Here is a 26820-nt window from a genome sequence, read left to right on the forward strand (position 1 = left end):
GCACCATGGGAAAATACAGAATGTGACATTTAGGTTTTGCGCTGACATCCTGTACTTTTGAATCATCTAAATAGGCTGCAGCTCAGCTCAAATCATCGCGGATTGGACCTTATTTTTGTAGTTTTTGGCCGTCGTTTCCTGGTAGTTATAACGACAGACAGGTGAGTGAACAGATCAGACAGATATTAAGCAAACTCTGAACTTCTTGCTTCAGCTTTATAACCAACTAAAGAGGTTTCAGCTGTTCCCATCATTTTTCCTTAAAGGATAAGTCTGATGATGAATAAAGTATGTATTTCTACAATATCTGAGCATGGTTTAGGGTTATTGACAACAATCTATTGTATGTTAAAATCCAACATATCAGTCTTTGTCAGGGATAAGAGCTTCTGCGTGAGAGTTGAGTGCATAACAAACCTACCGACTGCTCCGATTGCTACACTCTTAAAGCCTCAGATGCTGAAACAATCCTCTCGTACAACAATTAATCACATCTAAAAGTTTCTTCTGAACGTCTCAGGCGTTTTCTAAAGCCTGCCTCTCTCTCTCTCTCTCTCTCTCTCTCTCTATCTCCTTCTCTCTCTCTCTCTTTCCAGGAACTTGGTGTGTTTTTGCAAATTTTTTGTAGTCTTGTAAAAGACAAATCACACACTTCCAGACATTCATGGTGTTACACTCTCCGGGTTGTTCAAACGAAAACTGACTGAAGTTGTTGTGTGAAGTATGAAGAAAAGTTCAAACAATGCCAACTTTCTCACTTCCACACAGCTGGCCAACCACTGCGTGAAGTGGGAATGATTGTCCCATTGTCTGTTTTGGAAGGTTATAAAACATGTCAGACACAGCTCTAAAAACTGAGCTGTAGATAAAGTATGTGGGAGGAGATATCAGATGCTATTAAGGTGCCAGTATAATCCATCAGAGATGCTTGTCGGACGGTTGAACACACCTTTCCGACGTCGGGATTATGACAGATTTTCCAAAACTGACAATCCAAGCTCTCCTTTTTTCAGCCTTTACACAACTATTACTGTCACTTTTTTTTGTGTTTACAACCGAGCGCAGCAGCAGCACTATGAATATCTTCCAGGAGAGACTGTCTGAAAACGTACATCCTCATATTTAAAAGATTATTGCGTCGGTTTTTTTTTTTCACTTCACCTTCGAGCGAGGCCTTTCCAAACAACTATAAACGCGGTTGGACAACACACACACACGCACACGTCTTACAAACAGACATCTGGCTGTTAGACAATCCAACAAACACTTCTTTACTTTCTGCCTGAAGCACACACAAACTATTCCTCTGTCGGCACTGAACGCCGCCATTGGATGTAGATTCCTGGTTTCTTTCCCCCCCGTCAGACTTTGTTGCCGCGAGTTTCAGATCTCATCAATAACTTTGGCGAGTACAGCCAAATTTTCATAACTGATAGAAATGATGTCCAAAAAAAAACTACAAAAAGAAGACCCACGTTGTAATAAAAGCAGTTATCCTTTAAAGTTTACATGCTCCTCTAGGTTCTAAGAGATTTTTTTAATGACCTTTTTAGGCCATTAAACTGTTGTGAAATCCTGTGTTGATGTTCAAAAATAGTACATGTTAATCAGAAAAAGCAACCGTCTTTTTTTATGGGGAAAAAAAAAAAAAGCCACATTTTCAACAGTTCCTGAAGACAAAAAAACAAAAAAAACCAACAACTGCTTGGCGATGGGCATATACAGTCCATATGGTCATCAGCGTTAACCTTGAGATGGCAGCTTGAAGCTAATTATGTTTCCTTTACAGTCCAACAGAGGGTGTATTCGAGCCTGCATCTGTGTTTATGAAAAGTGTGTAATAATAGTGACTTAATCACACAAACAGTGCAACCTCTCAGTCAACTTGACTTTGCGTGGAAACTCCACATCTCGGGACATTCTTTTGGTTGTTCACCCAAACCACACACTGTTAACAGCTGTGCAGTATTTCACTCAGGCTGCTCCGAGATTTTCTCCTCTTTTTTTTTTTTTTTTTTTTTTTGTGCCGAGCTCTTTTCCAAAACCACTCATTAATAAAGTATTTGTGATCATGTGGCACTGACAGCGGGACAAAGATCACTGCAGGCGGATAGAGAGAGAGAGAGAGAGAGAGAGAGAGAGAGAGAGAGAGAGAGAGGGGTGGTGGGAAGGAAAAGAGGGGAGAGGAGGGGGGGTGAAAAGCAAAAGTTAAGGAGAAAAAAAAAACAAAGAGAAAAGGGATAAAAGAAGAGAAAAAAAAGGTGGATGTTTTAGGGGAGAAGGGTTAAGAAACGCTCTCTTTCCCGCTCTCTTGCACACACACACACACACACACATACACACACTCTCTGCACGCAGACTCCCCAACCCCTCCCTCGCTCTTACTGTCTCCTCTGTAATGAGCTCCAGATGTGCTGCTGAGGATGGGGGTGGGTGGGTTGGGTGAGGGCAGAAGTGGAGGGGGGGGGGGAGGAGGAGGAGGAGGAGGAGGAGGAGGAGAAGTGGTGGTGGTGGTGGTGGTGGTGGTGGGGCCTTGTATATCATGTGCTCAGGCGAGGAGAGACGCTGTCCGATGGGGACGCTGTCAGCCCTGATGGAGTGGCTGGCCAGGGCCTGGGGGCAAAGAGGGGAGGAGGGGAAGGGGTGGAGGGGGTTGGGGGGGGGGTCAAAAAGATCTCCACATCTGGAATCACTTCAGGTCAGCCAAGGCCCTGGCCGTGAAAGGTGAGACCGGGCGCCTGGCAGGGGAGATGGGGGGACAGGGGTCTGACACTGGACATACCACAGTCAGGGATCAGTGATCAGGAAAACAACCAACAGCAGAAAAATAAAACGGCTGAAAAGAAAACAGGAATATCCCTTTTTTTTTTAATGTGGCATACAAGTCGAGGGGGGAAAAAACCCTGAAGTTACATCAATGAACCATCTTTTTTTATTAACCCTCGCTATAGCTCAAACACTTAAGAGCTTAAACAAGTGGAGGAACTCCTTTAACAATCCTGAATTAACAAGGCCAGAAAACTTGCAAGTGAAAATATGCTCCGTTACAAGTAAAAGTCCCTGAATTCAAAATAAACAAATTCGTGGCAGTAAACCGCCAAAATTACAGATAATGAAATGATTAAAAAGCTCCTGAAAATTTTCATGCTTTCATGGTGAAGGGTGGAGGGTGGGGGGAGGGGGGGGGGAATTTTCCTGCTTTCAGATCAAACGAATGACCACATGCCAAAGTCGAAAAAGCTCTCAGACCTCTTTCCCAAAAAAAAAGAGTCAAAAAATGCACTTTCATTAAGTGACAGTGAGGAGAGTTCTTACCCAACAACATGGATATTTTATGAGCTTGACTCCGACTGTCAGATTAATGTAGTAAAGTAACACCAATGATGGAAATACTCCAGTAAAGCACCAGCAACTCAAGGCTAAAACACTGAATAACTGATGATGGAAGCTAAAGAACAGCATGAAGTTAAACTTAAAGGAACAGCGGTGAGACAACAGCAAACAGAGACGTTTTTCCTGAAATAAGTGATAGTAGGCATGTTGCTTTTATGCCGAATTTAGCGGTACGCATTGAAAAATAAAAATATATTGTGGCAAATGTGTAACAACGTGTATGATAGTCGCCACAGTCAGAGCAAAATTAAATTTGAAGCTTTTTAAAGGGAGTTTGGTGCAGAGTGTGAGTTATAAATGATCAACCTTTGCAAAGTCCTTTTGCATAAATGCTCATGTGGCAGCACACACACACAAAAAAATTACAAAAAAATCAAAACTCTACAACATTGTCTGCAATTTCATTTCATACGACCTCACTTTTACAGCCCGTGCACGCCGCCATAGCGAGGAAGAGTGTGTCGACATGTGTTTGTTGACGGCGAAGGTTATGAGGGGCCAAGGAGAAGAAACACCTTGTATGACAGCCGCGGAGTTAAACGAGGCCCAGGGGCCCTCCATATTAAGGAGAGGATTTCCCTGCTCATAAATATTCTGTTTTTAAGATGGAAATTTCAGGTTGCGGTAATCAGGAAAAAAGAAAACACACAAAGCAGGAACAGCTTGAGGTTTCTCTGAAGGAGAATCTGTTCTCGAGTTGTAAATCTCTCTTTTATGGGGCGTGCACGAGGTCCAAGATAATTTTGCTTTCCAAATGGTCCCAACTATAAACATACTTATTTCTTATAGTTTCTGAAGCATAGTTCAAGTCTAACAATCATATATTTTTCTCTTCCAACAATAAAGATTCACTCAGTTTGTTTGAGGACACTGACTAAAACTTGGAAAAGCGCAAAGAAAAAAAAAATGGACTATTTTTCCTTCTCTCACTTTTTGTAGGATCTGGTGAATTGGACACTGTGCCATTGCATTGCTTGAAATGCGTTTTTATTAATATACAAGTTTTTTATTCTGTTACAAATAAAGGATATCATAGGACATTAAGAGAATCTACTGGTTTTGGATTCAGAAATACATTAGCCTCTCCTGTATATTGGACTATTACATGAAAATCAAAATGCGTTGAAAATGTTTGCTCGTCAGTGGTATAACATGGAAAGAAATGTGAAAAAACGAAACTATCTTTTTAAAAAAAAAAAAAAAAAAAAAAACTGCATAAATGTCAGTAACCCCCCCGTTTTTACATGGATGAGGAAGTCTTTGTCGGTTTGTTGTTGATTTTTTTTAAAAGAAAAAAAGAAGAAAAAAGCTGTTGATCCCATTTTTTTTGGTGTGTGATTTTATCCAACACCACAACCAAAAGGGGGGACAAAGGGAATTCCACGTAGTCCATAATACATGAGTCTCAGTCCTTCTGACTGAGTCCGAGAACAAGATCTCTGATTTAAAAAAAAAAAAAGACAAAAAAAAAAAAAAGATCTTTCTGAGAAACTCGCCCTCCGTTTCAGTCACAATCACAAATGTAAAACTATGCAGATATTCAGCTACAGCATCCGATCTAGATGTCTTTTTTTTTTTTTTTTTTGCACAAACAAGAGTTCAGGAGACCAAAAAAAAAAAAAAAAAGGGCGGCTTGGAGAAGAATCCTCCCATCACTCGGTGTCCCGACAACATTTTGCGTATATTTGTAGAAACGGCATCAACGGCATCGTGAGGCTGCTCCAGAAAAAAAAGGAGAGGAGAGACTTCACGATCCAGGTTGTGTGAGATGATGCTCATCCCGGAGATGGTGTCTGTCTGCGGGGGGGTGGGGGGGGGGAGGGGGTGGGGGGGTTCAGTGGCAGAGAGGGTCCCCTCCCCTCCTCCCCCCACCCTCCCCCCCCTCTCCCCCTCTCCCCAAGCCTCTCCTCCCGCCCCTCTCAGTTGACCGTGGGCACCTGGTTCAAGCTATACTCCTTGGCTTTGAGCCGCAGGTTGGCGATGCTGTTGGCCATGTTCATTCCCTGGGACGTGTTGGTGTTGGAGCAGGTGGGCGGGTAGGTGGCCATGGCGCTGAGAGACAAGAGGAGGAGGGGGGGGAGGGGAAGGGGGGAGGAAAGACGTGGAAAAGGTTACATCACCTGTTGCTGTCAGCAAGCTAGAGCTCAGTATGAGCTGCAGCTGTGGAAATATGAAAAAAAGGAACAAAAAAAAAAAAAAAATAGGTATCACTGATCATGAGAGAAAACTTAAAACTAAATCTGACGTTAAGATACTCACAAACCCAAACATCCCCAACAGGAACATCACCAGTGTTTCTGCACGTTTTAACCTTCACTCATCACCGTTTTCACAAAAATATACGAGATTGGTTAATTATGTTTCAACTTTGCAGCCTCTTCCTTTAAAACTTTTGGTGATTGACTCTCTTTTTATGTAATTTTGTCAAAAAGAATATATCTTTCTACATTAATGAGGGACAAATCATCACCAGACTGTAGTTTTTGCTCCTTGGAGATAAATTATATTCACAAGGTGTGCAGGAATATTGCCCAGAAATAATCTTTTTTTTTATGACAAGAGCTATCAGAGTTTCTATCCATACTCCTACTATTCTCATTTAATCTGTCAATGAAGGAGAACAGTGTATTTATTGATCATCTGCTGTTGTAAAGTACTTCCCATCTGTCTCCGGTAGACTAGTTATCTATCTTTCTTGATATTTCTGTCTTTGGATTAAGTGACTGTAAGAATACGCTGAGCTCAAGGTTGTAATGTTAAATCCTTGAGCTGCTTAATTCATAAAATAAAACAAATGTCAGAATGATTTTTTTTTAGCGGTGAGAAATTTAGTGATTTTGTTGGATGTGGCTGAAAACTCAGGAAACTGGAATAAAGAGAGAGAGGGATGGTTTTTCCAAAGTTAATAATGAACCTTCAACAGCAAAAAATGTCTGTTAACTTTTTAAATTGTCACTTTTTTTCTCCTTTATAGCGTCTTTGAGATAGAAATCTCTGTATTTTATTTTCCTGTTTTCTCTCTTTTTCCCTTTCTTAAAATGTATTTTTCCTTTTTGGAAAAATAATTCTGTCTCGAGTGTGTTTTTCTGTTAAAATGTCATAAATAATCGGTCACAAACTGTGTTTCCGTTCATGTCGGGAGCAGCGTCGTTTAGGTGACGATCTCGTCGACTTCTGGTGATATTTTCCTGTCTGTTCCTGTAGATCACAGGACTAAATGTTTTTATTTATTAATAGAATTATCTTCCCACCTTTCAATCAATTTGTCTTTATCGTTACTTTCAAGATTGAAGTTAATCGTCAATTTTTATTTTTATTGTCAACATGAAACAGAAGTTAATGGTGTAAAGTTGACGTCATTGTCCACGCAAGAAGAACTGCACATCACATACTGTAGCAGTGTGTGTGTGTGTGTGTGTGTGTGTGTGTGTGTGTGTGTCTCTTTTTTTAAATCTTTTTGTGAAGATTCAACTTGAAACACATTTGTAGTCGCCGTCTTTTAACCGTTCCAACATTTGTCTGAAGCGGCACATCCTGATTTTATTTTATTTTTCTTGTTCTTTCCTTTCTTCTGTTGTTTCCTCGTATTGCTGCAAAGCACTCTGGGTCGACTGTTTTGTATTTAAAGCTCTATTTACTGTGCAGAAAGTTGAGTTGTCATTGTGTAATAATGCACTTATGAGTGCAGATGGACTTGAAAAGTCTGCACTACATTACCACACAGCCATGACACAACTTAGACTTAAAATAAAAGCAGACACAACGGATTCTTTATCTCAAGAGTGTTTTAGGATCTTTGTCTATAAATTGGTTTTACTGTACAGAACTCATAAATAAATGGAAACCAATGGCTGCCAGAAAAAAATCAGATATATTCATTAAATGCTTTTGAAAATGTAAAATTGACTAAAATGTGCAAAAACACTGGTGTGATCCTTTAAAGACAACAAGACAGAACACACAGCTTTTAAAAAAAAACAACTAAACTGGGCTAAAACGTGCAAAAAAACAGCATTATGCTCCTTTAAAGACAACAAGAAAAGAACTAGATGTAGTAAAGTGGTAGCGTACTTGTTCTCTGAGGGCAGCATTTTCTGTGGCACTCGCACTGGCCCCCCCTCCGGCATTGGATACCAGCTTTAGGATAATATACAATGAAGTGTTAGCACCACATTAGCGTGTTCCACATAGCATTATTCCTGCTTCAGAAAAGATTTCCCTCGTTGCTCTGCGTCCGGCCAAAAAGCTCTCAGTGAGTTTGAGCCTCGGCCGCAGGGTTTGATATTTTATACCAAGTTTCATAACGGAGGATTACTGTAAATCATGACCAATGTAACCAGAGTCACAAAAAATGTTGCCCAGTAGAGCTCTGTCTCTCCGTGTAGCATTCATTATCTGGTGTAGTGTAGCAGAGAGGGGTCACGGGGGTCAACAATGGATTTAATACGGTTTGTTTTCACATTATCACCTCGTCAGGAGGGTCACAGGATCTGGCCCCGCCCTGCTCATGCTGACAGAGAGAGAGAGGGGCGAGGAGCGAGGAGAGGGGGGGGGGGGGGGGGGGGGTGTTTTGATTCGACACAATTAGTCTGGAGTTAGATACGTGCTGTTATATATGTAGTGTAGAAAAATGTCTGCAGGGAAGATAGAGGCAGGAGGCCCACAGCGGAGTTCAGGAAGAGAAAAAGGGAAAAAAGTCAGAGAGAGAAGCAACAAGATGGACAAAAACAAATCTTTGCACCAGTGATGGAAGAAGAACTCAAACATTTTACTGAAGTATAACAACATTTAAACAAAGTTCCAGCATGAAAAAGATGATTTTGGGCCTCAAAAATCTCGTTGTAGCGTGCAAAATGAAATCAACTGGTCCATCATGCATCAAGTTTATATTTAAATCAACACAATAACTAATCAAAAACAGCTTGATGACTTTGCAGTGGTGATGTGTTGTAAAAATGGGAAAGTACTTAAAGTGACGTCGGGTAAGAATTCTTTTATTTTACAGTCTATATCGATTATACTGTAATATTTGATATAATATACGATGTTTGGAGTCTGGCTTTATAATACAGTCAATCCTACATTTGTTCGAGGCAAAATTTGGCACCAACTTTTAGATATTTCGATCATTTGTAGGTTCAGTAAGCCAATACTATCATACTGGAAAAACAGAAAAACCACAATGAGAGTCGAGCATGTGATTAAGTTTATGCGAGGACAACATTTTGTGTTTAACGGTTCAAATTTAGCGAGTCAGTTTGGCATATTTAAACTCTGTTGTAAAAAGCCGTTTTAAAATAATAATAATTGTAAAAGTTCTGCTTTTAAATTAAAATTTAAAACAACAAATCAGCTGTTTCTCTGAAGAATTACATTCGTATTATACGCTTTGTGGAAACTCTAATGCTGCACACATTATACTTTTGTTGATCAACATATTGATAAATATTCATATTACATATATCTGTTAACTACCAGCATATTTTGGATGATCCATGCATGCTAAACATGCAAAAATATTAACGTTTTTCATTTGTTTTCCTTGTAATAACGCTCGTGGCATCGACAGTTTAATGACAACAAACTTATACATGTCTGAAAGTCATTAAATCTGCAAAGTATCTCATACAGTAAGTAAAAACTCAAGCTGTTACATAAATGTAGTGAAGTAAAAACGGTAATATTTTCCTCTGAGCTTTAGCGGAGGAAAAAGTAAAACATGTAAATGTGTCAGAGCGTCGAAGTAAAGTCAGTTTCCACCTCTGAATCGGCCGCGTACGTGCAGCGCGGTTACAGAAAACTGAAACTAGAGGCGAGATGCAGACATGAAAGAGAGATTAGCGGAGAGACAGAAAGGAAAAGTCGACCCGTCGGAGGGGTGAATCCTCGACAAACGGAACAAACAGACCGAAGCTTTCCGAGCGAGGAGACGTCAAATAGTATGTCGCGTCTCTTCTGCTGGTTAGAAAAACTGCTTTGAGAGATTCTCACATTCAAAATCTATTTTTCTTATAGTCAATGAATCTCATGTGCAGACTCGAACCATCTACTGTGTCACCATGAACACACACACACACTGTAAAATACTCCTAATAAACGCTCTATTTCTCCTGTTTGTTTGAGGGTTTAAACATGAATCTATATATATATTTGTGATGTGTTTTTTTTTAAAGCTTTTCAGTAGGAACCACTGAACTTGGAGCTGAGAGTCACAGACAGAGCAGAGAGACGGACGAACACATCGTTGGTTTGGTTCTGCAGCATCAGACTCATCCTTACACATTTATATCTGAGTCTTCAACTCTGTCTCCTAGAAATTAAGTTCATATACGACTAAACTGCAACAGCAAACATGTTTTGCTAGAGACGTAACGCTGCTGAATCACGTTTTCTCTCAACAAAATAGTTCATTAACATAATTGAGATGTTGATACTGAACGTATGAATGAAATGTTCAGAGACGACGTACCTAGTTGTTCTTTTTTCACTAAAATATTCAATCTTGCAGCACAAAATCTGCATTGTTTAACTTTTTTTACGGTTGTGTTTAGACACCAGCAGCAGCACTTAGTTAAAGTTGGAGAAAGATCCTAAAAAAAAAAAAAAAAAGCGCTTTTCTTACGTAATTTCTAGGAGACGGGGGTCGGAGTTGTTGACTCTTATTGGAGCGCTCTGTGTAAATAAAAGGTTGGAGTGAATGAAACATCAAGAGCGTCCGCCGCTGAGCCGCAGCTCATCACATCATCAGATGTGATGTCGGTTTGAGGTCCAGGTGGATCAGAGGAGATGAAGACTCTCAGAGGAAGTATGAGGAGTATGCGCAGGTAGAGGAGGAGGAGGAAATGAAACAATAACACAGAGCGGTGAGCGAGATGTCACGGTGGAGTTTTATCAGCTTGTGTGATGTGATTGTGCTGCGGGAGAAAAAAAAACAGGAGCGATACGGCAGACTTCGGTACGCTACATTAAACTCTACATTTATCTGATGGCTGCGCTTGTGGATACTGGTTTTTATTCACAACTAAGCTCTTTCATATCTTTATCTGTGTCCTGCTGTTATTCTTTACTTATCGTCCTCCTTCCTTCTGTCTTTTCTCATGCCTTTGTTCTCTCATTTCTCTTCCTCTCTCCTTTCTTTAGCTACTTGTTCTTTCTTCATTCCTTTCTTTACTTTTTGTTTCTGTCCTTCTTTCCTCCATCCTTTCCTTATACTTTTCTGTCCTTCATTTCATCTTTTTCCTCCTTCAGCTGAAGTAGAAACAGCTGAACTACCTCTTCGCAATGACTTCACTCTTATTTGACTGATACAAGTATTAAACACTTAACTGCTGACACGTGTTTACTTTCACTGAAGTAAAGTTTTGAAAGCAGAAATACTTTTCCATCTGGTTTAATTACTTTTAATAAATAAATTTGAGCTCTTCTTCCACTACTGAAGACTTTCACTTGTTAGTAAAGAAGCAGCTCAGTGTGTGTAAACAGGGTTTTGTTAAAGAGTGTTATTGTCAAGTAAAGTTTGTCGGGTGATTGCAGGTGAGAAATCAGAGGGGAGTCTACCTGTAGGGGGCGGCGCTGCCCCAGGACAGGTAGTCATTCGGGCGTGGCGCAGGACGCGGTACGATTGGTTGCTCCACTGCCGTCACGTCTCCTGAGTAGGATTTGAGGAGTGAGGCGTTTTTGCTGGCCAGCATGGCGCGCTCGTTCCGGCGGAACTTAGCTCTCCTGTTCTGAAACCAAACCTGGAATGACACAAAAAAAAAAACACAAGAAAATAAAAAAAAACATCTATTGTCACTTTTCTGCACAGTGATAAACCCTGTCACCAAGAAATGATGTTTTTATACCATGAAATTGTTTCTCTGCAGACATTTTTCTGTATTAACTTCACTGATATATGAAATATGTGCAGCGTTTGACGCTTGAAGGCTGTTTTCACATTTATATGCTGAGATCGGAAAGCTTCTCTGAGCTCATTGAAAATCACGTTTGAAGGGGCGGGGCCTACGAGCAGGATTTGTGACATCACAAATAGTTTGGAGCCAATCTTGGTCCGATGTTCAACTTATACAAGCGTGATGTGGAAACTTGAAGCTTCCAGAGCACAAACACTGAGGAGAGAATAAACTTTACAGTGAAAGAGGAGACGTCTTGTGTCCAGCAGTTACACTTTTGAAATGAAATATATTTACATATTTATAAATTTTGGAGGTAGATGTCATTTTAAGGATTTTAACAGGATAATTGAACTGCTTTTGTGGAAAAAAACATATCAGACACAACTTATTAATCAAAGTAGAGTATTTTGTAAACATCTTAAAACAAGTCCAGAGGGGATCTTTAATAATGCAACTGCAAGATTGGATCTTTTGGCAAAAGAAAAATAACATATGTTGCTAGTGAACATTTTACTTATATAAAACTTTTCTCTTAATAAAGTCATTACAGTGTGCGGTGGTTAATGTTGATTTTCACTGTATTATATATACTTATATATTCTGTATTATTCTACATTTTTGTGACCTGACAGATGCATTAGCATTTACTCATCATGTTGATGTAATTTGAGCTGCGTTATGTTTACATCAAAATGTATCTGCTGTTGTAATTTAGTCGTATAAAAACATAATTTCTCGGTGACGGCGTTGTCATAGAAGTTACAATCATTACAAGTTGTGTAGAAAAGCTTTGATCAAACATCCCAAAGTTTTCAAAGACACCAAATATATCAGGCTGAGCATCACTTACAATATATCAGCATGTATATAATACATATATCACTTACAATATGCTGAACATACAGACGGACATTTTCCTGTTTATGATCTACAGTCTGCTGTTAGCTTCTGTCATTATTGTGCTTTGTTTTTGTTTGTTTTGTTTTTCCTTCCTATGTTTATTTTAGTGTTTAAATATTTTATTGTGGAGCACTTTCTAACTATTGTTTTGAAAAGTCCTATACAAATAAAATAATTATTACAGTTTTGTTTGTTTTAATCAGTGTGGGAATGATGGACTCTGACACTGACGATGCAAACTAGGATATAAAGAGAAAACTAATGAGTGTAAATACATTTAAACTAAAAATCTCAAATTTTAACCTGACGCACCAGATGGTTTGTTACACAGAACCATCTGAGAAGTCGTCCATGGAAACTGTTTGGAGAAGGACGGGCATGACCCATCTGTCTATCACTGTCTAACCTCGCCAGGCAGCTGGATTCGCGACGCTGATTGGTCCGAACCGCCGCTGGTTCGGACGCCAGCGCTTAACTTTAAGACCGACATGATCAATGTGATGTCATGATCTCGCAAATCCAGCTGCCTCGCAGGGTAAGTTCAACACAGCACCGACACAACAGTGTGTTCACAGCTAAAAACTGTCACAAAAATTACAAAACCACACGCGTAAGACGTTCAAAAGATACGGAAGTTATTAACAATCAATTAGAAACTGTGACACGTAAGATTTAAAAGAGTAGAGCAGATTATAACGAGCTTTAGTTTGGGTAAATAACCATAACAGTAAAATAAAAAACAAGACTAAAACTGGTTCAAACAGCCTCTGGTAACATTAACCGGTACTGTGTTGGTGTTATATTGACCCAAACTGGATAAAATTTGAACCCAGTGATTTTTAGTGAATTAATCCCAACCATAAATTTTATCAAAATAAATAAATAAATAAATAAATATATATAACTTTAATGTTTGGCAAATCATTCAGTGAAAATGTATTCACACCTCGTCTCTTAATGATGAATTTATTGCATAAATCATTAAACATGGCTCCTCCCTACATAATATTAGTTTATTAGTACTTTTAAGTAATAAAAGGTATTGCTAAATTTCTGTATTAGTATCAATATTGATAATTCTGGTTATGGTTCCACTCTAACTCACCAACCTGGTCTTCACTAAAGAAAAGATAAACTCTGTTGTGTCACAGCTGTAGATCGATCTCGTCCTCTTAAGAAAAACAACAGTACGGGTCGAAAATCCAGTCGCCAAAAACGACCTGTAGTTACGTTTGAGCGACAGACGCCATCTAGCGGCCGTAGTGATTATGACGCGGTTCAAAAAGCAAATATATGAGGTGACAAACGTCCATATTAAATGGATGTCTACAGAGAGATAGATGGCAAGAAAAAGTGGATGCAGGAAACCGCCGTTCGCTTCCAGTTTCCAACCGCCAGTATCATGTTTCCAGCTGCGAGTTGGGACAGTTTTGTTTTTTTATATAAAAAAAAACATAACTACAATTGTTGTGGTGTTTACTGATGCCATGATGACGAAGGTTGCTTAACTTTAAGGAAGAGTAACTATAAACCACATCACATTTCAAGTGATCATTTTAAACCAAACCATGATCTTTCCCCCTAATCCTAACCAAGTGGTTTTTATGCCTAAACCTAACCAGACCTTTAACCACAGCGTTGTCACACCATAAAACATCATTATTTCTTAACAGTGATTTGTAACGCTTTTTTGGAAAGACATGTTAGAAAATGCTCTTCTGGGTCGCTCTGGAGTGCGTGGTAAAACCCGCTCATGTGGTTGATTAATTCTGAGAACGTGTTGGAAAAACGAGACTTTTGTCACATGTCATCATCCAGTTTCTCTACAGTGTAAACAGCCAAAAAAATAAATCTTTAAAATCTGAACAAATCTGAAGTTTTTCTGGACAAAAAGCGTCCAGTGTCTTCCACACACACACACACACACACATCCTTGATTTACATTTTGCCGTCTCCCACTTCTTAAGAACATTACCCCCCCCCCCCCCCCCCCCCACGTCTCGCTCTTTGCTAAACAGATGATGATGTGACTCGGGGGGTGCTAGTGTTGTTCCTCGCTGTGAAATCAAATCCATTATTAGATGCTGCGGGCGCTCACAGGGGCTCGCTGCTCGCTGACGCACAGCCTCAGGAATGAGCCCAAAGTCTCTTTTATCAAAGGATTTCTGCATCGCTCTCTGCTACACATTAATCACAGATGTGCTCCGTCTTCTCCCTCCAACATCACTATTTCCTCTTTACCCTCTCGCTCTCTGCCCACAGTACAAATATTCTCACTGTGGTGTTTAAGGGGGGGGGGGGGGAGATGGGGGGGGGGGGTATGGGGGGGCAGAAAAATATACATAAAAGCAGTAAACGCATTAGACATACATGTATTTCTTGTATTTGATATCACTGTTTAATAAGTGCAACCGAAGGCCTGTTAGCATTTAGAACAATAGCTGCATAAACTTTCTGCATAAGTAAAGAGAAAAGTACTTCTATGTTCACTTTTCCCCAGTTTTGCCCCCCCCCTTCTTTCACAGTTTTACAGTTGCAGCTCGAGTGACTCACTAACATCTCTCTAAAGACTTTCGTCCTACTTTTCTAGCTGTAAAAATCCAGATGAAATAAGCAAAAAAAAAGAAATGCAGATGTACATTTGACCTTCAAGTGTTACCAGATTAATGAGCAGCAGCATCATGAATATTTTTGGGGAAGTTTTGCCTCTCAGGCTATACCTACACAAACATCTGATTGGTGGAGCTTGTTGAAGTCTGGGAATAATCTCTAGCACGAACTACAAAAAAAACTAATTACTCTTAAAAAAAAAAAATGCTGATTATTAATCAGGACTAAAGCAGCAACAGACAATACTCCTGAGACAAGAATTCTTCTTCTGGTGACCAGAACTATCGCATATGTTCAGTCTTAAACTCTTTGCATGCTGTTGTACGTATTATATTTCTGTATTTTTTGATTAAAGATGTATCTGCTGCCTTCTCAAAGTCTGTTCTCAGTCGGTGAAACGAAATGTTATTTACATTAACGGCACAGAAACGAATGCAGGTTTTTTTTTTGTCTTTTGTCCCTGAAAACATATGAAACCAAACCTACTTCCTCGAGTACTTTTATAAGGCTGAACGGGAGCGCAGGTCTCAACGTTTTAAATCCATATCCTCTGCTTTATTTGACTGATTACTTAAAGGATATGACATCATTCATTAAAGCAATGACAGCATCACATTAAGCTCCTGTTCTTCTGCAGCCCTCATGTGCTGCACACTCACAGTTTATCACTGATCTGTGAACTGCTGAGGAAATTAGACATCATTACATCCACTTTTCTGATCACATCCAGTCCTCTGGGGGAGTTTTTCAAACTGCTCACAGACTCTGAACTATCAGTAATTATTTAAAAGATCATGCGGAGAGGATCTAAAGTGTCTGTAAGGTGCTGAGACCTTCTCATCAGTCCTTTTTTTTTTGAGGCTGCTTAATCCAAAATCTAAACACGCTAACAGGCTCTGATAACGATCAGCCACTAAGTAGCATTATTAACTCAATCTATTAGCGTAAGAGCTAACAGATGATGTTTGTCCTGTTTGTGTGACTGTATGTCCTCCAGTTTCTCTCCAAGAACAGCCTGTTTCTCAATCATTTGACTTTCACTTTGAGGTTTTAGGACCCCAGAGATTCCTAAAAGATTCCCGAAGAGTTGCCAAAAACTTAAGAACAATATATGATTTATGAACTGATACAGTGAGGTTCTGTATCTGTGTGTTTGTATGAAGTACCTGTTTATATTTTGGGTCACTGCAGTTAAAGTTTTTACAGTATGATCTTACTTCAGGACTGTGCAAACTTTGCTATCTGGTGAGTTTTATAGCTTCTTCTTTTGGTCAAAGGTTTGTCGCTGTTAAACCTGTCTGATAAATCACTGCTGCTGGAGGGAAAAACAGTGAGGAAGGCTCTGGAGGTCTACAGGACACATCACGTGGGATAAAGAAGAATATTTAACCAGCGACGACGACGACGATGATGATGATGGTGTCCCTGTTCGTACCTGGACTCTGGCCTCGGTGAGGTTGACCCGGCGGGCCAGGTCCTCCCTGACGAAGGCGTCGGGGTAGTGTGTCCTCTCAAACACTCTCTCCAGAGCCTGGAGCTGGCTGCTGTTGAAGGTGGTCCTGTTCCTGCGCTGCTTCCTCTTCTTCTTCTCCTCTGTGTTCATCTGTTCATCTACGGGGAGGGGAGAAGAAAGAAGAAGAAGAAGGAGAACTGTTATATTATACTGTTACTACTACGGGCTTTTTCCGTGCCGGAGGAGCACAAATAAAGTAAAGAAAAGGTTTAAAGCACCGTGTCAGAACACATCTAACTTTAATAAGAAGAAGAAGAGCTGCTGCTGCAGGCTGCTGCACAGAAGTTCATGGATTCTCCTCCAGCTACAATCAGAAATTACAATTAATCCATTAGAAAGAATTTTGATGACTCATGGTTGTATAATATAAAAATCTGTAGAAATGAAAAAGATTTTAAAAATATTGTGTATTGTCATAATTTTAACTAGCAAACAGCATATTGGTTACTTAGAATTAGCACCAGCTACGCATTTTTTGTCCCCTTTAAAGGCTTTTTTGGGGAGTTTTTCCTTATAAGGACAGATGATGTTGTATTACTGTGTAGATTTGTGATATTGGGCTAAACAAATAAAAACGGACTCGACTTGAATTTAAAAAAAAACTGTTTTTCTTCTTTTTTCTGCAGAAGCTTGTGTCCAGAGTGACTTACATTTGTTCCCATGTGTACACAAACATGAGGAGCAACTTCAAGTTCAGCGTCTCGCTCATGGACACTTCAACACCTGGACAGGTGGAGCCGGGAATCGAACCATCAACCTCTCTGATTAAAGGCTGAACCGCTCTACCACCGTCATCTCACTTTTAATATGTAAGTACTGCTGATACTTTTGTTCTCTTGTATGTTTAATTGCAATTTAAGTGAATAATCTGATCTGATCCATGACTGGTAATCTGATGACAACACTGCAGCTGTAACTCAGCAGTGAGTCTCTGCAGCATCATCATCATCATCATCATCATCATCATCTGCTTTAGAAGAAAATGTTTAGAAATTCTATAAAATCTGCACGTTGATCTGAATCTGCATCGAAATACACAAATGTACAGGTGTCACCGCCTGGAGGCTGAGACGCTCCCATCTAAACTAATTTAAATGTGGCTGCAGACAACAACAACAACACACACACACACACACACACATTTCTTGTCAATCAATTAAAGTAAAACTCCCTAAAAAATCATCTACAAATCGAGGAACACGTGTCAGATTGTCTTTTTCATCACGTTTAGTGCAACAGATTGTGAGAAAATAATGAAAATGTATAAAATGTTTTATCTCACAACATAAAAAGCTTTGAAAAACTATCACATTAAAATAATTCAACCGACATCCTTCCAGGAACTGGTCACTCTGGTGTGATCTTTGGATTATTCAGAGTAACACGGACGTCGTTTGTTGGAAAAAAGATGCTGCCGCTGAATTTTTTAAAATCTAGCTGCACAAACTAAAATCCTTTTTACCTCCGTTACACTGAGACGGAGGCAAAAAAAAATCTCAAATGAATCCAAAACTACCTGCACGGATCGACACCAGTAAATTCAGTAATTCAGGTGAAGTTATTCACTACAGAAAAAAAAACACCCTGATCAGCTCCAAAAACAACCCGGTTGTCTGTTGGACGGTGTCCTAACTAACAAATGAAGCAAACATATAAATGAGCAAGAAGCCAAGACTGAAAACATCACCTCACTGCAGGTAAATATAAAACTCAAGAAGAAGAAGAAGAAGAAGAAGAAGAAGAAGAAGAAGAAGAAGAAGAAGAAGAAGAAGAAGATTTCCTCCAGGAGAACCTTCCAGCTGCTCGTTGTTGTTGTTCTTCTTCTTCTTCTGCAGGCTGGAATCAGTGTTGCTGCCTTGTGGCTTCACAACAAAACCACAATCACACTTTCATATTCATCCATGTTCCTGCCTGATTACACACACACACACACACACACACACACACACACACTAAGGTACTCAGTATTATACTCCTGTTTTGTTGAACTTTACTCGAGTATTTCGACGACTTTGAGATACTTTCTGGCAGCTTTAAGACTCAAAATTATATCTTGTATGTTTCTGTAAAAGAAGAAAAGATGGATTATATATATATTTTTTTCTGTCAGTTTATTCTGATTTCTCTTCCTTAAGGCTGCAACTAACGATTATTTTAATTATCAATTAATCTGTTGATTATTTTCTCAGTTAATTGATTGTTGTTTGGTCCATAAAAGGTCAGAAAATTATGAAAAATGTGGATCAGAGTTTCTCAAAGATCAAAGAAAGAAGCAGAAAATATTCATATTTGAAAAACTAGAATTTTTCTTCTTAAAACTCAAACTGGTAAAAAAGTTCAATGTTTTATGATATTAATACTTTTGATGTCATCGTGATGCAGCAGCTGTGTTACTTTATCATGTGACGCTGTGTCGTTTATTTCCTTTGTATCATCTATTTATTTACTTATTATTTATTTATTTATCATCCATTTCTTTTTTCTATTTATACTGTTTCTGCCCAGATGAAAGCCAGTCTGTGTTTTTGGCTCTGAAATAAAAAACTCTCTTCACTCTGCCTGAAAGAGCCTGAAGAACATTTAATTTACTATTAAAAACTTTTTATTTGAATCAGCTGAATAGTTTGTTTGGTCGCAGTGATAAAAAGTCAAACGATTTTTTTTTTATTCTTTTGCAGTTTTTGACTGTTTGTTGTCGTTCGTCCACACAAAAAGATGAAAAGTTTTACTTTTTGTTCAGAAACATGATTCAAAATTATAAGGATAAAGAAATTCAGTTATTTCACAGATGTTATAGGATGAATATTTTAGCAATATATTAATTTAATCATCTGTGCAGCTGATGTAAATGAGCTTTAACTTAATGAATGATGTGAATCTTCCTCCTTCATCACTGTCATCAGTTAAAACAGCCTCAGTTATATAACTTTTAATATTAAATAAGAGCTTAAAAGTTCATTCTTTTCCTTCAAACTTTGATTATAGTTTCACAGAAACAATCCTGACTCCAGAGCTTTCAGCCGCATCTCACAGTCTTCCTGAGAGACTGGAGTTTGTTCAGTAAATTTAAAATGTTTACCAAATCTGTGCAGAAGGAAGTGATCTGAAAACTGGGACATTCAGAGATGAAGGAAAGTCCCCAAAACTTTGGAGATTCAACGTTACAACATCAACTATAAACTCTGACATTTTTTAATTTTTTATTTCCAGTTTTGTCGATTTCACCCTTAAAGACAGCGAGCACTTGAACTTTTCCTTCTCCAGAACGTTTGACTGCTGATACCAGTTTTATGTTTTTTTTGTGAGCATGTTTTGTCTTTATTAGTAGAGTACAGTAGAGACCTGACAGGAAATGAGTGCGGATGACGTGCGACAAACGTCCCCCGGTTGGATTTAAAGCGTGCAGGGACGCTGCAGACGCCAGAGGACGTCCTGTATGTGAGGAAACTTACAAACACACGACATGTAGTGAAGCCTCACAAACACACTCCGAGCACCATGGAGCAAGATGCTGCTGCAGCGTGTTTGTTTTATTGTCACCATGTTGTCTAATGAGACAATCACCCCCCCCACCAACAAACAAACACACATACACACACACACACAGTCGCAGCTGAGACTAGAGTTTAACTCACAGTGGTTAACCATCTTTACAATAAAGCTACTGGTGACTCCTCATCATCACAGTTTATGGTTTTACCAAAGTTTTTCCTTTTCAAATGATCCTAAAAATCTAATTTCACTATTTCACAACAAAAAAAAAAGCCCCAAAAATTAGAGAAAAATCAGGAAACAATTAAGTTAATTTGGTGTAAAAGGAACATTTTCTTCATTCTTATATGTATCTAATCATCATGTGACCGCTCAGGTTTATCTCCAGACCCTTTCCGGGCCCCCGAACAACAGTTTATCCACCGTTTACAGCTGATTTTAAATCTGAAATATAATTTAAAGCATCAACAGAGAAACAGTCTTATAGTATCAGCAGCATTTCAGTCAGTATCAAGTCAGTATCAATAGAAAAAAGTGTAAGAAAATTATATTCTTCTACATCTAAAGTTATAGTTTTCATTCTGCTTCCTTTCAGCCTGTTGAACGTGTTCGTCCTTCAGCTCGTATCAGCTGCGACTATATAAAACAAGAAAAAAAAAGCAGCTTCACAATCTTTTTGGCCTTTGACCTTCTTCATTAAAATGAAACGACGCCGACTCGTCACACTGCAAGCTGAGACCTTAATAACCGAAAAGTGATTTTCTCTCCTCAGATAGTTTTTTTTTTTTTTTTTTTACAGGCCTGAAGAAGTAAAACTGTCCAATATTTCACAGGAAAAAAAAGCAAGTTTTTCAGATTAAAACTGGAAATAAATAAATATATTCAGACTTAAAGATTAGAGGACAAAAAGAGAAGAGAATTTGTTTTCCTTCCGAAACCCGTTAATTATCTGGTGACCGACATGCTGAGAGATTCAACTACTAAAAACTATATTTTGTGGACATTTTGTACATTTTTCATGTAAAATCCAAAATCTGTAAACACTACCTCCAGCTGTCAGATTAGTGAAAGTGTATTTTATTTATTATAATCTATTCTTCTGCAGATGTCACTTGCAGCTTTTTAAATTTTTTTTTATTTAAAGAACATTGAGTGAAACTAAATCTGCACAAAATTAGCTTCGACCTCGACTTTAAAAACACAATATTTCCCTCTTAAATATTGTAGAAAAAAACCTCTAAAATCTTACTTTCCACTTCTGTGGCATCAAACATGTCAAAGCTGAGCAGACTTTACATAAAAACGTGAGGTTTTAAACAGGCCTGTGTAACATTCATGCTATTCTACATGGTTTATGGGGACACACTTGAACTGCTAAAGGCCTTATTTACCACCAAAAGTCTCTTCTCTGACTCTTATTTCCATCTAGTTTCCTCTTGTGTGACTGTGAGTTTGTAATAAATCAGCAGCAGCAGCAGCAGCAGCAGCAGCAGCAGCTCTGAGGCTTTTTCATAATTTTGGTGAAATTTTGGGAGGAAAATAAATAAAAATAAAACAGACAGAAAAGTGAAAGATCTTCGAGGACGTTGGACGCAGTAAAGTGAGGCTGTAAAGGCTGATGGCAGCAGCTGCACATGGCTAACCAGAGACCAGAGACGCATAGTTTCAACCCCCCCACCACAGTCTCCCCTCCACCACCCCCCCAGAAAACAGACGCTTCACAAGCTGGAGGTTTAAATGAGAATCATGACGCACTTCATTAGTCTGTTTCATGACGTTACAGAAAACACTAAATGATGTCATGAAGTTTCTAGTCAACATACTGACTCTGAAGAACATGTTGCTGCTGCTGCTGCTTTCACTGAGTTCAAGTCATTGATCACTACGTTGTTTTTCTTTTTAATTTAACTTCATAAATCAAAGTTCTCATCTTATAAACCTTCATTTTCAGTCTTGGAAATTGATTTAAAACTGTATATTAAAACTATTTTGTGCTCTAAAAACAAGCCAGTAGATTATTATATTTATGTTCTTTATTCAGCTTAGTTTGTTTCATATTTTTGTCCACTTTCATGCTCATTGTTAATGTTTTTTTTTTCTTCTGGCTTTTTGACGTTTTGTTCGTTTTTTGTGATTCAATAAAGTTAATTTAAAAAAGAAAAAAGAAAAACAAACTGATAGAAGAGGAAACGCTGTTTTTACTGTTAATGACATGAAAACTAATTATTAAAATAAAATGGAGACATTTATTAAATATGATTTAAAATATTAAACTATTAAACTGCTGGTTTTAAGATTTTAGAACAATAACAAGTGCAGAAAAAAACGCTTTAAGGTGGTTTATTAGATCACATGAGAAAATAAACACATTGAACATATTTTAATATTTTACCTGAATGAACTGAATTATTTTGCGGAGTGAAAAAGCGGCTCGAAAGGTGCGATTCTACAAAAATGTAACGCAAAATAAAACCTATAAATGTTGTTTTTTATACTCAAATTTAAAAAATAAAATAAAATACGTGTTTAAATGACGAGCACTAAATGAGATGAATCTATTTTTAGTTGCGTTTTTATTCCGAGTGGATTTTTTTTTTTTTTAAATCGCGTAAAATATAAAATCCAAACGTCGTTTTTCCCACAAAAATAAAAAACAGAAAAAGTCAAACTCGGAACTCTGTCAGCGGTCCTGCTGTGACTGCGGCGGCTTCGGCCTCGGAAAGCTTTTAATTAAAGCTGCAGGCTGACATTTAAAACAGCAAATCAAAGCCATTCCCGTCACCAGCATCATCATCATCACCATCATCATCATCACCATCATCATCATCCTGCAGCTCCAAGTGTGGCAAACACGTGTGATTATAGACTGATCTCATTAGCAGCTATCAGTGAAAGTCAATTAGTCCTCCTGCCAAAACTAATTGACGAGAGCAGCTGATTCCTGGAATAATAGAGTAGAAATATATTTTATTTCTGTTTTTTTTTTCTCTGTTATATGTTGTGGTTGAGGTGTGTTGAGAATTTATAAAAATAGATTAAAAAATACTCAAAGTTGTTCTGAGCAACTGTTGCGTTCAGGTTTCTGTCATAAAATCGTAAAAAAAAAAAGATAAATGTAATTTGCGTGTTTAGGAGGCAACAGTTGGCTTAATTCCTGTGTGAATCTTGTACATCTGGTAATAACCCGGTAATGAACGTTGTCCTCAACATTACGCAATAAACCCAGAATAACTCCACAAATGTTTCTGCTCATCAAAGCAACATTTGTTTTCTAAACCGGGTTGATTAATTCCTTCTGCTGTTTTTTACAGTCAAGACTCAAACACACACACACACACACACACACACACACATACATACAAAAAAAAAAAAAAAAAAGATCCGATGAGATGTTGTTATTTGATTCCTTAATTGTTGGAGCGAGGACACGCGCGGTAATTATGACAAATGATTAGGCTCCGATATTCTGAGAGTGTTTGACAGGCCGAAAATAACCGTGAATTACCGTCGTGACCTGGCCACTTCCTCCCGCACATTTCTCACACCCGCCGCTCCGATTTTTAGCCTTTTAAAAAATAACAATAACACTCATTAAAGCCTATAACGTTTCTGTCAACTTCTGCGAATGGCCCTTTGAGGAGGAGAAGAGGAGGAGGAGAGGAGGAGGAGGAGGAGGAGGAGGGAGGAAGGGAAGGAGGGAGAGAGGGAGCGTTTATTTACTCTCTCAACGGTGCGCTAGAGAGGGCGAGCGCCGTGTTTCTGCGCTTTCACTGAGGGGTGTATCCGAGTTTTAATCGGCTTTCATCCTTCTCTGCGGCCCGTTTTCAGAAGAGAGAGTTGGAAGTTAAAAGCGCAGATTTGAGGTGGGAACGTCAGCGGCAGCTCAGCCGGCTGTACCCGCCTCTCAGGTCACCGAGCTCGGCCTCATTTTTGCTCACACACGCCCGGAGGATCGTGGATCGTGGCTGCAAAACCGGCTTTGATCGTTATTTAGTGAAACGTTACTGCATATTTTTACCCACCAAACTATCGTGCACGTGGCATGGTCATCACGTGACTTACTCTGAGTAATTTCAAAATAAATTTACATACTTTTTGTTCATTTTTTTTCTTCTTCTGTTAAATAAAAAACATCCAAATCCGCACGATCAAAAAGATGTGGCCTCATTTAGGTCAACAGTCATCAGCAGAAGATTTACGACCCCTGAGTTTGACTCGTAAGGTTACTTCACTGACCATGTCCACCAACATCACCATACCTCACTGACATCAAAGTGTTAATGGTAAATTAATGGCCGTTCTGAGGGGGAGGCCGTCAGGGATGATGCATTGCCAAAACTCACTAAAGGATTCCTTCCATGCGCGCTGCTTTCTGCAGAGCTCCATTCATGCGCTCCGCACGCGGACACGCGCCAGATCATAATGAAAACAAATGAGTTTACCTTTCAGCTTGTCATTAGGACTACATTTGTGTGAGGTTTTGCAGTATTTTCCGGTGATCAGATCTGATAACATGTGGTTCTCCACATCTGCACTAAAAAACACATCAGGGAGGAATTTTTTTTGAAACTTTTCGTCACAAGATTTACAAAGTTGTTTCTGATCTCTCGTGCTCAGTCCCAGCCTGTTTCCAGGCTCCTGCCGATCTGCTTTTCACTTACTCTCCTGCTGGGTTGTGTCGCTCCCGCTGGTCAGCCCCGGGGACTCCAGCATACTCCTCCCCGCCTCCCCGACGCTCTCGTCCGCCTGGGTGCCGACCATTTCCCCGGCCTCTTCCAGATCCAACAGGTGGCTGACCGAGAAGTTCTTTTTGGCTTGCAGGTTGTCCAGGTTAGACGTGATCGGACTCTCCAGGCGGTTTGATATCGTAGCTTGCCTGTCCATTACATGTGCATAGCTAGAAGTCATGACGCAAATGGGGAACAGCGGAAAAAAACGGAGCGGTAGCTAATAAGGAGAAGGAGAAGAAGAAGAAGCGAGCCAAGTAGATCCTTGCATGCAGAACGCACAAGCAGCGTCTCCAGAAACCAGCCAGAGACAAACTCGGGTGTTCCGAGCAGAAAGCGGATCTGTTCACATCCAGATGAGCCGCGGAGGGCTCAAACAAACTTTCACAAAGTTTTCTCCTCGCCTGCTTTTCCCGATCAAACCCCTACAGACAATCCATCCAGCGGTGCGCGTCAAACAAGAAAAAAATATCAGCCTCTGCTTGTCCCGCTGCCCCGAGAGCGACTTTCAAAGAGACGCTTTTCAAAGAAGTCCTCTAAGAAGAAGAAGAAGAAGTAGAAGAAGTAGAAGAAGAAGAAGGAGAGCTCTCTTCCCACTCTGGTTGAGTCACATCTGAGCAGGAAGAGCTGTTGCTGTTGATGACGACCAGATGCGCAAAGCTCAGTGTGTGCGCAAAGCTTGCTCAGCGGCAGCTAGGCGCGGGGAGGCAGGACGTTACCGCCGCGCCTCCAGGCTATGGACCCTGTAGTCTCTCTCTCTCTCTCTCTCTCTCTCTCTCTCTCTCTCTCTCTCTCTCTCTCTCTCTCTCTCTCTCCCTCTCTCTCTCTCTCTCTCTTGACTAAATGAAACTTTTGCGGCCCCTACGAGGGCGGACACACTCTTAATAGGAGCCCCGTAATTACGTGGCAATGCCTTTATGCTGTGTCTGACGTTTCACAGGCCCCCACCACGAGCTGCCCCCCCACACCACCACCACCACCACCCTCCTCCTCCTCCTCCTCCTCCTCTTCTCCCCTCTCCTCCCTCCTTCAGCAGAAACATCACCATCAGCACCGTCAACACCCTGGTTTGGCCTGTTTTTGTTCCCCTGGCTGGCAAACCTCATGAATGTGAGTGTGAGGAGACACGCTGGTGTTATCACTGGCTGCGCGCTGATAAACCCACTCTGACTGTCCTGCGGTCGGCCACCAATTAAATCAACTATAACCCGTGCCAGTCAGTCTATCCACAGAGCTGTCTGTCAGGGGCGGCAGAGAAAAACATGTGGAGGAGGTTTGAACCCAAATGAGACCTCTATTTTAAACTTAAAGATAAAATAAGGTGGTATGCAACTTTAAAGACCCCCTCCAGACATGTTTCCAGATACTGAAATACTCTGATTTGAATAATAAACTGTGTCAGATATGGGTTTTTTTCACAAAAAAGTTCATTTACTCGTCTCCTCCTTCACTGTAAAGTCCATTCTTAGTGTTTGGAGGCTTCAAGTTTCCCCCTTTGTGAGGTAACAAGAGGAAAAAACACATTTTTAAAGGAGCACAAGATAAAGGCCCTTAAAGCAGCAATTTAAATTATTACTCATATCTTGCACTGTACTGTAATTTTTTATTCTCCTGTTTAATCTATTGTTTTCTATTTCAACTTATTTTTTATCTTCAGTTTTATTTTATTCTCCTTAAATCCCATTTATGTCTTTTTCTATGTGTTTCTTCTACATCTTGTCTTATATAAGGCACATAATAAAAGGGAATTAAAGGGAAGCTTCACCCAAATTACAAAAAAAAAAAGGTAAAACCACTGAAAAACAAACTGTCAACTCAAGGTCCATTTACTAGCCTTTTCCAGAGCTTTCAACTAGGGGTGTGCCCGAGTACAAATACATTATTCGGCAAAGCACAAATAGTGGGATTTTTTTTTACAAATATTTGTTTCTTACAAATATTTTTTAAAAATATTTGTTAGTTACAGGTCTGTCTGCAATGAGCTGATGAGTAGCTCAAGAGTCAGCACAGTCGTCTATGATCTGGGAGACTCCAGTTTGAGACCTGGTGTGGGAACCTCCTCTGTAAGGTAGTTTATTCATGAAGACTTATTGTAACAAAAGTGTAATAAAAGCAAAAACAGGATACAAATGCAAATCATTTTGCTGCCTCAACAAATACAGATACAAATACAAATACCGGGCTTTCTGCGCCTCCCTACTTTCAACCATATCTCATGGTCTTCCTCAAGAGATGGAGTGGATTTAAAGATCTGAATTAATCTGGTAAGGAAGACCTTGAGATGCAGTTG

At 39.5% G+C, this 26820-nt stretch overlaps 1 protein-coding gene and 1 long non-coding RNA gene across 5 annotated transcripts; one reads left to right on the forward strand and one right to left on the reverse strand.

Annotated features, from left to right (window-relative positions):
• Positions 1-5291: 5291 nt before the first annotated feature.
• Positions 5292-25212, reverse strand: prrx1b (paired related homeobox 1b). Of its 4 annotated transcripts, none has more exons than XM_044361707.1 (5): positions 24465-25212; positions 16234-16409; positions 10951-11132; positions 7465-7530; positions 5292-5445 (listed from the first exon to the last, which is right to left on the reverse strand). In XM_044361707.1, the coding sequence occupies exons 1-5, from the start codon at positions 24709-24711 to the stop codon at positions 5313-5315; spliced, it is 804 nt and encodes a 267-aa protein (XP_044217642.1). In that variant the 5' UTR covers positions 24712-25212; the 3' UTR covers positions 5292-5312. The 4 variants fall into 4 exon arrangements, with proteins under 4 accessions (XP_044217642.1, XP_044217643.1, XP_044217645.1 ...); XM_044361710.1 differs by having other exon boundaries at positions 5390-5447; positions 7471-7530; XM_044361708.1 differs by lacking the exon at positions 7465-7530.
• Positions 9612-23204, forward strand: LOC122989034. The gene is made up of 3 exons (XR_006404929.1): positions 9612-9798; positions 10194-10198; positions 23193-23204. It is a non-coding gene; the product is annotated as an uncharacterized LOC122989034 (long non-coding RNA).
• Positions 25213-26820: the final 1608 nt, after the last annotated feature.

Source organism: Thunnus albacares, chromosome 9 (assembly GCF_914725855.1).
Source record: "Thunnus albacares chromosome 9, fThuAlb1.1, whole genome shotgun sequence".
Lineage (NCBI taxonomy): Eukaryota > Metazoa > Chordata > Actinopteri > Scombriformes > Scombridae > Thunnus > Thunnus albacares.